The sequence below is a fragment of the Pituophis catenifer genome, unplaced genomic scaffold (assembly GCF_029215685.1).
Source record: "Pituophis catenifer annectens isolate HBS135680 unplaced genomic scaffold, rPitCat1.0.hap2 SCAF_84, whole genome shotgun sequence".
NCBI classification, from domain to species: domain Eukaryota; kingdom Metazoa; phylum Chordata; class Lepidosauria; order Squamata; family Colubridae; genus Pituophis; species Pituophis catenifer.
In genome coordinates, this window is record NW_027256964.1 from 65,989 (window position 1) to 81,156 (window position 15,168).

At 47.7% G+C, this 15,168-nt stretch overlaps 1 protein-coding gene across 1 annotated transcript in view; it reads left to right on the forward strand.

Annotated features, from left to right (window-relative positions):
* Nucleotides 1-14,737, forward strand: part of AJAP1 (adherens junctions associated protein 1) — a 48,038-nt gene extending 33,301 nt beyond the window's left edge. Inside the window, exons 3-5 of the mRNA XM_070956563.1 lie at nucleotides 7,626-7,713; nucleotides 12,683-12,925; nucleotides 14,665-14,737. Of these exons, the coding sequence (XP_070812664.1) occupies nucleotides 7,626-7,713; nucleotides 12,683-12,925; nucleotides 14,665-14,737 (404 nt within the window). The remainder of the gene's footprint in view (nucleotides 1-7,625; nucleotides 7,714-12,682; nucleotides 12,926-14,664) is intronic.
* Nucleotides 14,738-15,168: the final 431 nt, after the last annotated feature.

A 15,168-nucleotide genomic window follows, 5' to 3' on the forward strand; every position in this document is an offset into this window, starting at 1 on the left:
GGAATGTGGTTTGCATGGAGGAAGAGGAGGGAGGAGGAGGAGGAGGAGGAGGAGGAGGAGGAGTCTCACTTAGCAATGGAAATATTGAGCTCAATTGTGGTCGTAAGTTGGGGACTGCCTATATTTTAAAGCAAGAAACCCCACATTTTCAGCTCTTCACTGGCACAGCCTTACGTCCCTTGTCTTGACTTAACCCAGTTTCTGGGTTAAAACCATCTTGCGACACCTTACAGTCTCTTTTGACTGCCTCCCATCACGCCCCCAGGACAAATCCTGCTGAAAAACCCCAAAACGTGGAGGAAAAGGTTCAGCAGCCTCCATCCTTGCAGCTGAGCCGTCAGAGCTGCGTCAAATCTCTCCGGCTTAATTTACTCCCCGGAGGACGAGAACCGAAGCAGAGAAAGAGAGAAAAAGATCTCATTTGTAAACAGCCCAACATCTCCAAGCTGAGATCAGATTCGAGATTTGAATCTTCACCCAGGATCGACAAATCGTCTCCGAGCGGAGAACGTCGGAGAGGAATGGCCGGGCGAATCAGAAACACTGACACCCACCCCCAAATTTGGGGATCTGGAAGGATGGCATTGATGGGGACGTGGCTGTCAGGATGGCTGAGTAAGGGGAAAAAGCAGTACGAGGGTCTTTGGATGCCCTCTGGGTGCCCCTGTCCTCTGGGTGAAGACACCAGGACACGGGAGGAGCTGCCTGGGATTTGAGGGTGTCGTGGGGGCTCCCACATTTAAACAGGGGTGTTTTAGTTTGCTCATGGAGGACTGTGGATGGGGAGGCTGGGTTTTTACAAATGGGTCATTGGATATTTTTTTTTTAAAAAAGTGATTTTTCTTTCTTTCTTTCTTTCTCTTTCTTTCTTTTCCTTCCTTCTTTCCTCCCTCCCTTCCTTTTCTCTCCTTCCTTCTTTCCTCTCTCCAATTCCTTTTTCCCTTCCTTCTGTACCATCTTCTGCTTTCTTTCTTCCCTCCCTCCCTCTTTTTTTCTTCCTTCCTTCTCTTCCTTCCATCTCTTCACTGTATTTTCCTCCCTTCCTGCCTTCTTCTCTCCTTCCTTCCTTCTTCCTTCTTCCTCCTTCAATTCCTTTTCCTTTTCTTTCCTTCCTCTCCTCTCCTCCCTCTTCCTTCATTTCCTTTCCTCCCTTCCTCTATTTTCCTCCCTCCCTCCCTCCCTTCTTTTTTGATACTGCCACTGTCCTTAACTTCTCCCTGGTCTTGCTGGATCTCAGAGCCACTGGTCTCGTCCTCTATAAACCCACAGCAGAGATTTGCAAGGGCAACTGAGTCTTGATCCTTCCCTGGCCAAGGGAAAGACAGATGTAATGGGGGGCCTTGAACCCTCCACAGCCCACCCCTCCAGCTGTTGGAGGCCCCAGGCCCCCAAATCACCCCGCTTGCTGCAAGCAAGTGCCGGAGACGCCCGGCTGAAGGAGAACAGGCTGTCCATCCTTGGCCTGGCATCTGATGGAGGCGTTTGGATGTGCCACGGCTGATTTGGCTGGCCGAGCGTGGCGTGATGTTCAATTAAAGTAATAAACAAAGTGAAGTCTGCACTCAGCAATCCTGGCTGGCCTCAAAAACCGTTGCTGAGAGGGACGCAGAGCTGAGACGCCGAAAAGAGAGAGAGAGAGAGGGAGAGAGAGGGAGAGAAGCCGAGGTCCCTTGGGGAAGACTTGACATCTCTGCGGCCTTCTTGCCCGGCTGCTCCTGGGCACCATCTGGTGCACTTCTCTCCTCGGCGAAGATCTCATGAACCGCTGCCGGCGGATTGTTGTCCTGGCAAGGAAGCCAAAGCCCAAAACTCCTGTCCTGGCACGGATGGTCTAATCCGCCTTGAAAGGCTTCTAAACGGACGGTTAGCACGGGGTCTCCCAGGAACACTAGGCAGGAGGCAGCTGCCAAGCCGCATTAGAGGCCTCTGCTTCGGATCTTGGCCGGCCGGGAAGTGGCGATGGTTGCCACCTCTGTGGCCCTTGCCCTGCGTGGCTCTCTGCTGAATTTGAAACCTTTTGGATATGATAGAGAGAGATCGATAACAGATAGATAGATAGATAGATAGATAGATAGATAGATAGATAGAAAGATAGATGATAGATAGATGATAGATGATAGATAGATGATAGGTAGGTAGGTAGGTAGGTAGGTAGGTAGGTGGATGGATGGATGGATGGATGGGTGGGTGGATGGGTTGGGTGGATGGATGGATGGATGGATGGATGGATGGATGGATGGATGGATACATAGACAGATGGACAGATGGATAGAGATAGATGGATGGAGATAGGTAGGTAGGTAGGTAGGTAGGTAGGTAGGTAGGTAGGTAGATAGATAGATAGATAGATAGATAGATAGAAAGAGAGATGATAGATAGATGATAGGTAGGTAGGTAGGTAGGTAGGTATGTAGGTAGATGGATGGATGGATAGATGGGTGGGTGGATGGGTTGGGTGGATGGATGGATGGATGGATGGATGGATGGATGGATGGATGGATGGATACATAGACAGATGGACAGATGGATAGAGATAGATGGATGGAGATAGGTAGGTAGGTAGGTAGGTAGGTAGATAGGTAGGTAGATAGATAGATAGATAGATAGATAGATAGATAGATAGATAGATAGATAGATAGATAGATAGAAAGAGAGATGATAGATAGATGATAGGTAGGTAGGTAGGTAGGTATGTAGGTAGATGGATGGATGGATAGATGGGTGGGTGGATGGGTTGGGTGGATGGATGGATGGATGGATGGATGGATGGATGGATGGATGGATACATAGACAGATGGACAGATGGATAGAGATAGATGGATGGAGATAGGTAGGTAGGTAGGTAGGTAGGTAGGTAGGTAGATAGATAGATAGATAGATAGATAGATAGATAGATAGATAGATAGATAGATAGATAGAGATCCACTATGATGGGATCTGGGGAAGATCCAGAAGTAGATACATCTTCCCAGATCTCCAGCCAATATCGAAGAGAATAGAGTCACAGAGTTGGAAGGGACCTTGGAGATCTTCTAGTGCAACCCTCTGCTGAAGCAGGAGACCTTATTCCATCCTGTTGTCCATCTCTTCTTGAAGACTTCTAGTGATGGAGCACCCACAACTTCTGAAAGAAAGCCGTTCCAGTGCTTAATTGTTCTCACTGCCAGAAAATTTCTCCATAGTTCCAGGTTGCTTCTTTCCTTGATGAGTTTCCATCTATTGTTCCATGACCTGCCTTCTGGTGCTTTGGAGAAAAGAGGTCAACCCCGTCTTTTCCATGACAGGCCTTCAAATATTGGAAGACTGCCATCACGTCACCCCCTAGTCCTTCTCTTTGGCCCACTCACCCACTGCTTATATAGGTCCTTTCAGACTGGACTTCACAGCTTCTTCTTCATGCTCTTGAGATGCCTTCAAAACTCCCTGACTCTCCCCCCACCTCCCAAAGTCTCTCTCTGTCTTTTTCTCTGCTGCTTCCTTGAAGGACACCTTCTTCTAACCAAGAGTCCTTTCCACTGCACCTTTGAGTGATTCCTTCAAGTTTATCAGAGTCAACAAAACAAGTTGAAGGACAGGAAGCTTATAATCATTGGCCAGGAAGCTTGGCAGCAGCTGCTGGTGTGACTCACACAAACAGAGGTGCCCTTGGTTTGTGTGTGGCATTTCTGGGCAGGAACGGTGTCCTTGAATCTTCGATTGGGTGAATTTTGTAGAGTGGCCCTTTTAGGACCTCCTGAGCTTAGGCTTCATTTCCAAGCTTGGTCAGCTTTGATTTGAGAGTCACCTGGTTTGATTCTGGGAGAAGGACAAATGTTGGACATCTTTAGCCTGGAGTAGAGAAGACTTCAGGGAGACGTGGCAGATGTATCTGAAGGATGTCCTGGAAAGGTTGAACAAAAGTGTTTGGAGACGGTCCAGAAGGTAGGAGAGAAAAGAAAGGACAAGGAGACAGATGTTGGTTGGGTTTCAGGAAAGATTTCCTCATGAGGAAGACCTGTTCAACTGAGGTGGGTTCTTCTTTGCTCGAGGTGCCTCAACAGAGGCTGGAGGGTGGTTCTCAGGGATGTCATCATGATAGATTCCTACACTGGACAGGAAGGTGGATTAGATGTTCCTCAAGGTATCTTCTTCTAGCCTGTTGCTGTAATCCTGGGGTCTCCAAATGTGGCCACTTTAAGACTTATAGACTTCAACTTCTGGGAGTTGAAGTCCACAAGTCTTAAAGTGGCCACGTTTTGGAGACCCCTGCAATAATCCATGAGATTTGGAAGCTCAAAACTCAACAATTAGTTCGCTCTTTCTGCTGTTCCCTTTTACGGTGATGAATCTAAGGACAACAGATGTTTCTGAACAGATGCTGTCCCCATCACATAAAACATTTAAACCCAGGTTAACCATCTGGGACCTCATCACTGTGTTCCAGAACATGTTGTGTTCAAATCTGAAGAGGTTTTCATGAATCAGCTTCTGATATTCTTCATCGGATGGGCGGGTGGAAGCATCTCCCTAGGACCTGACCTTGGTGGTGACCCACATACCTCTTGGCCACAGAATTAACACAAAGGAGCATAGAATCTTAGGCCTAGAAGGGACCTTAGAGGTCTTCTAGTCCAACCCCATGCTCAAGCAGGAGACCCCAGCCTAGACCATCAAACTCTCCCCCAAGCCCTCGGAAAGCCATCGGAAGGATGCAACCATTGGATAGGCCAAAGTAATTGTGAAGCAATTCATTGCATTGTGCAAAGTTGAAGGTTGCCTTTGACTTATGACCACCATTGAGCCCAAAGTTTTTGTGGCTAAGCGAGACATTTGTTAAGTGAGTTTTGTCCCATTTTATGACCTTTCTTGCTACATTTGTTAAGTGAATCACTGCAGTTAAGTTAGTAACACTTCCTCCCCTCCCCTTCCTTTTTTCCCCTTTCCTTTCCTCCCTTCTTTTCTTTTTCTTTCTTTCTTTTCCTTTTTCCTTTCTTTCCTTCCTTTCTTCCTCCCTCTTTTCCTCCTTTAATGTCATTTTCCCCTCTCCCTCCCCTCCTCTTCCCTTTTTCTTTCTTTCTTCTTTCTTTATTTCCTTCCTTTCTTTGTTTCCTCCCTTCCCCTCCCTCTTTCCCTCCTTTAATATCATTTTTCTTTCCTTCCTTTCTCTCTCTCTCCCTCCCTTTCCTTCCTTCCTTCCTTCCTTCCTTCCTTCCTTCCTTCCTTCCTTCCTTCCTTCCTCCTTCCCTCCTTCTCCTCCCTTCCTCGCTCCCTCCCTCCCCCTTCCTTCCTTCCTTCTTCCCTCCCTCCCTCTTTCTCCTTCCTTCCTTCCTTCCTCCCTCCCTCCCTCCCTCTCTCGCACGGCATCAGAAGATCACCCAAATGCTTCTCAGTGGAGGAAATCACAGGGAGGGGAGGGCAGGGGGACAGAAGGATGGGCATTCCTATGATCTTTGGAGGAAATAATTCTAGCCTGCTGAAATGGCTGCTTTCCCACCTGGAAATCAAAGCCGAAGATTTGCCACGGATGGATCCCTCCCTAAGCCCCAGATTGCCACAATCAGCTGCATGAGCACGGAAGCAAAGTGGCACTCCCTGGAACTGAAGGGGGCTTAATGAACATAAACAGCCATTGCCAGGGACGTCTCTGGCTGCAAACGGAGGGAAAAGTTGGCAGGGTAATGACGGCCTCTGTCAGGACACATCAGCCTGGTGGAACTGGAAATATGTTCCTCAGCTCTCTGTCGAGGCTAGGAAATGCCACAAGAGGCAGCGTCTCTCCTCCGTTACGGCTCGGATCACTTCTCTGGGACTGAATTGGGACTATTTTACCCCTCCAGGCTGCTGCAGAGAAGGGAGGGAGGGAGGGAGGGAAAGAGAGGAAGAGAAAGAGAGGGAGGGCTGATGGAAAGGAGGGAGGGAGGAAAAAAGAGAAGGAAAGAAGGAAGGAAAAAGGGAGGGAGGAAGGAAGGAAGGAAGGAAGGAAGGAAGGAAGGAAGGAAGGAAGGAAGGAAGGAAGTCCCTATAAACACATTTATTTCTCCGAGTTGCATGAATAATTGGGGGTCATTGTCATTATGCCCAAGCACATTGTGAAAAATGGCATTTAAAAAACATTTTTGGGGACATTTCTAAGGGCCACCGCAGAGATTGGGGTTAAAAACCTCTGTAAAAGAGAGGAGGCCGAGTGCAAAACCTTAAAAATTGGAAAACACAGTGGGTTCCAGGGGGTTATTTTGGAAGAAATGGAAACCTCGTAGGCCAGAGCCTTGTACCATAATGCAGACATGAAAGTAAATTGGATTTATATTGATCGGTGCTTTGTTGCTATTTTCAAGACACATGTATTTTTTCGCTGGGCCTACACAAAAGGCCCTTGTTTCCCGTGAGGGTCACTAATTTCTCAGCAACCCAGACTGGTGTGCTCCAAACTTATTTTTATTTGAGTTTTATCTGGAAAAGCCGAGATTTCCCGCATTTTAGCCTCTGTGGCATTGGTTGTTCTGAGAGAAACTGACTGGTCCTTAATCAGTAAAGTGTAGGAAAGGGATGCCAATTTGGAGTTTGAATATGTGAAATTGATGGACCTAGCGGAGAATGAGAGAGAAATGGGCTTCTTTGTTTAGAGGCTGTAATCTGACTAAATTTCAGGGCCGTTGTGACATTTCAGACTGGCTGAAGAGAAGAATTGATTGGAGGATTAGATGGGATTTGGCTAGAGAAATATGGCCGCTTTGGAAAGAAGAAGCTTATTTACATTTGCTGGGTTTTTGAAGACGAAATTGAGAGAGGAATATTCTGTGAGGGCTGGTTTTTAGAAGGTTGGCTAATTGTATTTTAAGATACTTTATAGATTGACATTGTTTAAACTTGGAGGTGGTTTTGTTAATAGCTCTAAATATCTGCAAGAAAATCACCAAGGAGCCCACAATAATTCTTCTCTTCCTCCTCCTCCTCTCTGCAAACCCCACTCCCTTCTATCACTGATCATGTCCCCTAGTTGGGTCATGAAAGAAAACCACCAGAGGATTCTATAAGGACTCTATAATCCTCCTCCTCCTCCTCCTCCTCCTCCTCCTCCTCCTCCTCCTCCTCCTCCTCCTCTTCTCTTCCTCCACTCCTTCTCTTTCTCCTTCTTCTCTTTCTCCTCTCCTTCCCCTCTCGCACAGAAAGTGTCCCAGTAATTATTAATAATAATAATTACTAATAGATCTTGCACTGATGATGTTACCTACTTGGGTCGTGAAACGTCCCAAGAAAACCACCAAGCTCAGAGACCACCAAGGGCCTCCCAGTCCTCCCTTCCACCTCCTCCTCCTCCTGCCCACTCCCTTCTGGCACTGATGAAGTTCCCTAGTTGGGTCATGAGACGTCTGCAGGAAAACCACCAAGCTCAGAGACCCCCAGGGACCCCCTTGTTCAACTCCGAGCTCCAAATCCTCCCTTCTCTCGATTCCATGAGGTTTTCTCACTGGCCGATGCTTGGACCCCCCCCACAAGGGAGGAGTCAGAGTTTGGGGTTGCAGGGCGACCAACCAGTCCAGAGCTGACCCTCCCAAGTGATGCCCAGAATCTCTCTCTCTCTTTCTCTCTCTCTCTCTCTCTCTCTCCATCCATCCCACCTTCATGTTTCTTTGCTCTTTTCCCAGGTCTGGCGCTCCATCAGATTATCACCATCACCGTCTCGCTCATCATGGTCATCGCCGCGCTGATCACGACCCTCGTCTTAAAAAATTGGTAAGGACACTCGACCGCCGTCGTGGGTTGGCTGTGTTGGGGGAGGGGCAACGGCCACGATTCTCAAACTTGGTAAGCCCGTTTGGGGGTTCCAGGTGGCCCTTGACACAGGACCACAATCGAGCCCAAAATTTCCATCGCTAAGCGAGACAGTTGTTCAGAGAGCTTTGCCCCATTTTATGACCTGTCTCGCCGCAGTCATTATTAAATGAATCACGGCGGTGCTGAAGTTAATGAGACGGGTCTCCAATGAACCCCGGCTTCCTCACTAACCTCCTGCACCAACCTGAAAGCCAAAATGGGGCTCAGGGGGGGGCCAGGACGCAAGCACGAGGGTGGTGCTCTCGTTGCATTTTGGGGGTTCAGGCATGTGTGCGTGCATTTGTGCGCATCCGTGCGCTTTGGCCACTCGGCACCAAAGAGGTTAACCATCACTGACCTAGGTTCTGTGCAAAATATTCTTTTATGCAAAATATGCCTTGCACAATATCCCATGCACAATATTCTTCAATGCAAAATATTCTAGGTTCTACACGAAAGATTGCCCAATGCAGAATGCTCTATGCAAAAATCTTCTCTGCAAAACATTTCTGTGCACAATGTTCTTCAAAGCTTCTCGGTTTCTCCTCCGGCAGACGTACAAAGAGGACGTTTTTTCAGCGACAATCAGGGCTGTAACCCTTTGGTTGTAATCACACACAAATACAAACACACATACACACACAGAGAGAGAAAGAGAGCACCAATGATTGGAAGGAAAGGGCAGAACCCAACAAGGTTACTCGGTTGCATTTCTTGGAGACCACTTAGAAGAGTGTGTGTGTGTGTGTGTGTGTGTGTGTGTGTGTGTGTGTGTATACCAGATCTGCAGGCGGTGCAGAGTGACACCTGGCATCCTCCTTCCACCGGCCAGGAAATCAAAACCTTCTTCTCCTGCCTTTCTAACTCTTCCGAGCTCTCATCTAGCTTAATTAGTTCCTTTTCTTCTTGGCGGATTGGCTCCTGCGTGGCTTAAACTAGGTTATGTCGTAGCTCCAGGCTCTTCTGCCGTCACCTCGTTTCCTAGTGAATCCAACCTACTTTGAGATCAGCTCGCCTCATTTTCATCTTAAGATGAGACCCCTGGGAGACGATAGCCAGGATTGGAGACTGGAGAGAGGAAGAGGGAAGTTTGTGGCTTTTTGAAGCTGCTTTATCACATCTCCACGTCTGCGCCTGAAATGCTGGAGAAGATCTGGAGAAGGTGAGGATGGAGATTCCTAGGGGTGGTTGAGAAGGTCTCATAAAACGTAGAAAGTCTCCTTGGAGGACAAAGCCTGCTGAGATCCAGGCCCCACCAATCATCTGGGAAGTTCTCAAAAGGTTGGACCCAACACCGTCGGATCTTCAGGAAGAGTTTCAAAGGTGTGGGTTTCCCACAACTGTCTTTTGTGGTTGAGGGACCTCAAACGTTCAAGTCCTATTTGAGGTTCCTTTTCTGGTTGAGGAATCACAAATAGGACTTGAGTATCCCTGCCTGTTGAATTGGAAAAGGTCTACGATAGACTTTTTCCAATTCAACATCAGTTGGTTGAGAAGGCTCCAGGCTCCTCCCTCCAGGGGGAAGGAAGGTTGCAGCTTTCTGAAGCTGCTTTGCATCATCTCGCTGGTCTTCACATTTGTTCCTCAAATGCTCCAGATCTGGAGAAGGTGAGGATGGAGTTTCCTAGGGTTGGTTGAGAAGGTCTCATAAAACATAGAAAGTCTCCTCGGAGGACGAAGCCTGCTGAGATCCAGGCACTGCCTATCAACTGTCTTTCGTGCTTGAGGAACCTCAAGTAGGCCTTGAATATCCCCATCCATTGACTTGGAAAAGGTCTGTGGCACTGAAAAAAAGTGACCTATGACCGTTTTACATACTTAACGACCATCGCAGCATCCCCACAGTCATCAAAATTCAGACGCTTGGCAACTGACTCATATTTACGACAGTCGCACTGTCCCGAGGTCACGTGATCCCCTCTTGAAACCTTCTCACCAGCCAAGTCAGTGAAGAAGCCGGATTCACCATTATCAACCATGTTCCTAACTGAACAACTGCATTGGTTCACTTAACAACAGAGGGAAACCAAAGGCCGCAAAGCGGAGCAAAACTCCCTTCACAACTGCCTCGCTTAGCGATGAAAATTTTGGGCTCCATTGTGGTCGTAAGTCGAGAACCACCTGTACGGTTTGGCCATCAATACAGGTCAGACCAAAAAATAAACCTGGATCGGCCGTGGATCTGAATTACCTCCCGGATTTTGCATCGTTGAGCTGTTTTATAGACAGGAACGGTAGCCGCTAATTAAAAAAATAAAACCACTGGAAATCTATTTTTTCTCTGAACCACCCAGGCACAGAGGCTGTGCGGTTATATTGAATTTCTTGTTTCTTCATCCAATTTCCAAACAGTTTAAAAAAAAAAAAAAAAACCCTCCACATCCCTGCTGTACGGCTCATTTATCTATTTTCTCTTTTTTTTTAAAAAAAAAAGACTTTTTTCCCCCTCCGCGAGTTCCTGATTCCCCTTCAAGAGGAGCTTCAGATCTGTTGAGCAGCTCCTAATAGTTCTGACTTTCTGTCATCTCCTCACTTGAGTTACACGAATCAACCTCAAAATGATTTGGCTGCAAATTAAAGCGAACTAAGCGGGGCGAGAGAAAACAAGAAGCTTAATCTCGTTTTTGTTTTACAGCAAACTAAATGAGGTCATAAAATCGTTTGCGAGGATTTAATGTAGGATGTGGAATTATAGGGTTGGAAGGGAGCTTGGAGGTCTCCTAGTCCAACCCTCTGCTCGAGCAGGACAAATGGCTGTCCATCTTTTCTTGAAAACCTCCAGTGATGGAGCACCCACAACCTCTGGTGGCAAGTTGTTCCACTGGTTAATTGTTCTCACTGACAGGAAATTTCTTCTTAGCTCTAGGTTGCTTCTCTCCTTGATAGGTTTCCATCCATTACTTCTTGTCCTGCCCTCAGGGGCTTTGGAATTACAGACTAACAGAAAGAGACCTTAGAGGTCTTCTAGTCCAACCCCTGCTGAAGAAGGAGAACTTATACCATCCTGGTCCAATGGATGTCCAATCTCTTCTTGAAGACCTGCAGTGATGGATCACCCACAACTTCTGCAGGCAGATCTTCCTCACTATCAGGAAATTTCTCCTTAATTCTAAGTTGGATCTCTCCTTGATCATCTTCCCCCTGTTACTTCTTTCCGTGCTCTCGGGCGCTTTGGAGAAAAGGTTGACCTCCCTCTTCTTTGTGACAGCCTCACAAATTTTGGAAGGCTGCTACCAAGTCCCTGTTGGTCCTCCTCTTTGATAGATTAGACCTTTCCAGTGTTCATCGTAGGTCTTAGCTTCCGGTCCCCTAATCACCTTTGTTGCTCTTCTCTGCACTCTAGACAGATCTGGAAAAAGAAAGGGTGCCACCAGGAGAAGAGAAAAAGAGGGACATCTCTGGGTACTTCCTGTAGGTCAAAAAAAAAAGATGTCAAGAGGAAGGCAGAGAGAGGAACATCTCCGTATCTTTCCTGCTGGTCTACAGCCAGGGATGGGCTGCTAAGATTCTGTGCAGTTCGGAGAACCCCCAAATCCCACTCCTGGCTGGCCCCACCCACCCCGCCCCTCCCAGGAATCCCCACGTGGCCTGTTTTGGATGCAGGTAAGTGCCCGCAGAGGCTCGGGGAGGGTGAAAAACAAACCTACCAGAAGTTCGGGAAGGCCGGAAACCTCCAGAGGGCCTCCGGAGCCTAGAGAGGCTGTTTTCACCCTCTCGGAGGCTCAAGGAAAGCCTCTGGAGCCTGGGAAGGGCAAAAATGCCCCCCCCTGTGGTGCAGGAGGCCGACTAGGCCACGCCCACCATGGCCACGCCTACACAGCAACCAGGCAGAGAACTCCTTGCTAAAAGTTTTGAAGCCCACCCCTGTCTACAGCCAGGAAGCTCTTTAAAAAGTTTGAACTTCTCCAGAGTTGCACAGACGCTAAAATCCATCTTCTTGGTCCACAATCTGGGAAGGGGTCTGCATGCCAGGTGTGTGTGTGTGTGTGGGGGAGGGGGCTCCATCTGTCAAGGAGGATCCCCCAAGAAACCCATGACCATGGAGAACAAAAGGAGAAGACAGTCCTCTCCTCCCACCCACCCCGGTCAAAGGGGAGAGACGTATCTGATGACAAATGGGGCGACGTGTCGCGCCTACGAAATCATCTCAACAAGCAACGGTATTAAACTTGGTGCCGTTGCTTACACGGACACGGTACTTAGCGTCGGTAATTTCCCCTTAATTACAACGGCCGTCATTTGAAACTCGAGATCGGATTATGGAAGATAAATAAATACGCGCATAAAATGTACCTGGAACCTGAGGATCTCGCTCCGTGGCGACGGGTGTTTCTCAGGTACTAAAAAGCGATAATTAAATTTGGAATTGCAGGTAATTGCCGTCTCTCAGGCACGCTAGGACCGGTTGGCGTTTGTGTTACTTTTTCTTATGAATTATTTACAGGGTGTTTTTTTTAAATCCCACTTTTTTTTTTTTAATTCCCCTGCGGAGCGCCGGAGAATAGACGTGCTCACAACTGTACTGAGCACAAAATTGCAGAGGTTGTGGCTTTTGTGCTGAACGAGGCCGAACCCATCGCACACAGATGCTCCGTCACAAAGCGATTGGCCTCCTTCCTTCAGATCAAGCCAGCATTCGTAGGATCCTGGTTTCTCACCGGCCATCACTTGACCTGTTTGTCAGCACGAGTTGGAGAACTCTGCGTGAGCAGGGGGTTGGACTAGAAGGCCTCTGAGGTCCCTTCCCTCTGTGGTTTCGTTATTCTGCTATTTTGTCGTTCTGTTATTCTCTTGTTATTCTGCTATTCTCTCATTCTCCATTCGGTTAGAAAGGGTCTCCTAAAAGCCCAGATGTTTTTCCAACCGGCCTCTCCTGTTCTCCTTCCAGCTGTGCGCAGAGGGGGAACGCCCGTCGGAATGGCCACCAGCGGAAAATTAAGCAGCAGGAAGAGAGTTGCCAAAACCTGACGGACTTTACTCCGGCCAGAGTGCCCAGCAACCTGGACATCTTCACGGCCTACAACGAAACCCTGCAGTGTTCGCACGAGTGCGTGAGGACGCCCGTCCCGATGTACGCTGAGGAGACGATACTCTCCCCGGGAGACTACAAGACCTCCTTCAATGGAAACAGGTGAGAGCTGTGGCTGATGGGTTCGATGCCGCGGCTGGTGCTTGAGGTGGGCTATTGCGATCCAGAGTAAGTTGAATTGGGATGAAATCTTGTTTCATGAAGATGTGAATTCCACAAGAGCAATAAAGAGTTCACACGAAGTTCAGATACTTTGTGTGTGAGAAAGAGGCTGAAGACAGATCCTCCTTAACAGTTCCTGGACTACGGATAGTCCTTCACTTACCGCAGTTCATTTAGTGACCGTGGGAAGCCACAACGACTTAGGGACGTTTTTCACACTTACGACCATTGCAGCCTCCCCCATGGTCACGTGATCTCTGCTCAATCAGCCGCTCTGCCACTTTTGGCAAAGTGGAGATCCTTCTAGATGCCACCTTGTCAGGTTGTCTCTCAAACTGAAGCATAGAAACATGCATATATACATTTCTTTCTTTCTATCTCTTTCTCTCTTTCTGCCTCTCTTTCTCTTACTCGTTCTCCTCTTCTCTTTCCTCTCTCTTTTTCACTCTCTTCCTTTCTCTTCCTCTCCCTTTCCCCTTCTCTCCCTTTCTCCCTCTTTCTGCTCACCTCTCTCCCCCTTTCTCTTCCTCTCTTCCCCTTTCTCTTCCTCTCTTCCTCGCTCTCCCTCTTTCTCTCTTCCCCCTTTCTTTCTCTCTTCCTCTTTCTCTCCCTTTCCCCTTTCTCTTCCTCTCCCCTTCTCTCCCTTTCTCCCTCTTTCTGCTCACCTCTCTCCCCCTTTCTCTTCCTCTCTTCCCCTTTCTCTCTCCCTCTTTCTCTCTTCCCCCTTTCTCTCTCTCTTCCTCTTCCTTTCTCTTTCCCCTTTCTCTCTGTGTCCCTCTTTCTCTTCCTCTCTTCTTTCCCCTTTTCTCTGTCCCCCTCTTTCCCTCTCGTTCCCTTTCTCTCTGTGTGTGATTTGTGAATTGTGGGGAAATGCTTGATCTAAACATCTGTTTATACTTCCCTTACTCCCTCCTTTCCTCTCTATTGGCTTCCTAGCTGGGGCGTTTGCATTGCAGAAACTTCCCTGCAAACGTCCGTCCCCCTGTTTGCTTTTAATGACGATTTCTGCCCAACGGTAACACTCGCAGCGATATGGATCGGAAGCGGCCGGCCTTTGATTCCTGCACCAAAATAAATCCATGCAAATCGGTCTCTGATTGGTCTTCCTAAAAGAGACCAGGGCATGGGACCAACCAATCACTGGGGAAAGGACAAAGATTCAGAGGGAGCTGTCCAGCTTCTGGTGCTGAAACAAGACATCAGAACATATTAATACACAGGTTCAACTTACAACCACAATTGAGCCCAAAATTTCCACCACTAAGTGAGACAGTTGGTAAGTGAGCTTCGCCCCATCTTATGATCTTTCCTGCCATGGTTGTTAAGTGAATCCAGCTTCCCCATTGACTTTGCTTATCAGAGGATCACAAAAAGGGGATCATGTGACCCCGGGACATTGCGACTGTCATAAATACGAGTCAGTTGCTGAATTTTGATCACGTGTCCTCGGGGATGCTGCAACAGTCGTTAAGTGTGAAAAGCAACCCTAAGTCATTTTTTTCAGTGCTGTTGTAGCTTTGAATGGTCGCTAAATGGACTGTTGTAAGTCAAGGACTACCAGCTGCTGTGAATCTGTGGTAGCTGTTTTTTTTTTTGCGTGAAAAGAAAGGAAAAAAGAAAAAAAGAAAAAATTTCTTGCCAGCCAAGTATGCAAATCCCCCCTTTTTTCCCCTCTGCAGGGGGTCTTCCTCGGACCGCCATTTAATCCCTGTGGCCTTCGTATCAGAAAAATGGTTTGAGATCTCGTGTTGACCGGCCAAACTCTGTTTTTAACTTCCTGGAGGGGCAGCCAGAAGCCGCGCAGCCATTCCATGGTAAGTCCCTTCTCTAGCAGTTCTGATTTTTTTAAAAAAAATAAAAAAAATCTAGATATCCAGTTGGATCTTATGAACCTTCTCTCATGGGACCTTGGATGAGAAACTCCCAAGTTCTTCTAGAGGCGTTGATTCTTCTACCATCTCAAGAACTTTATGAGGTGTCCCACAGGTGCTTTTTCCAAAAGGCAGCTGGAGTTTTTTTGGCTTTTTTCCCTTAAAAACATTTTGCTTCTCATCCAAGATGCTTCTTCAGAATTGGTAACGGGGGCCACTATAGGAAGACCTGTAAGATTAGATCCTTGAGAAGGTCTCTCTAAATGATTTTGAAGAGTTGACACAAAACCTGATGGCCAGAAGTTGTGGGTG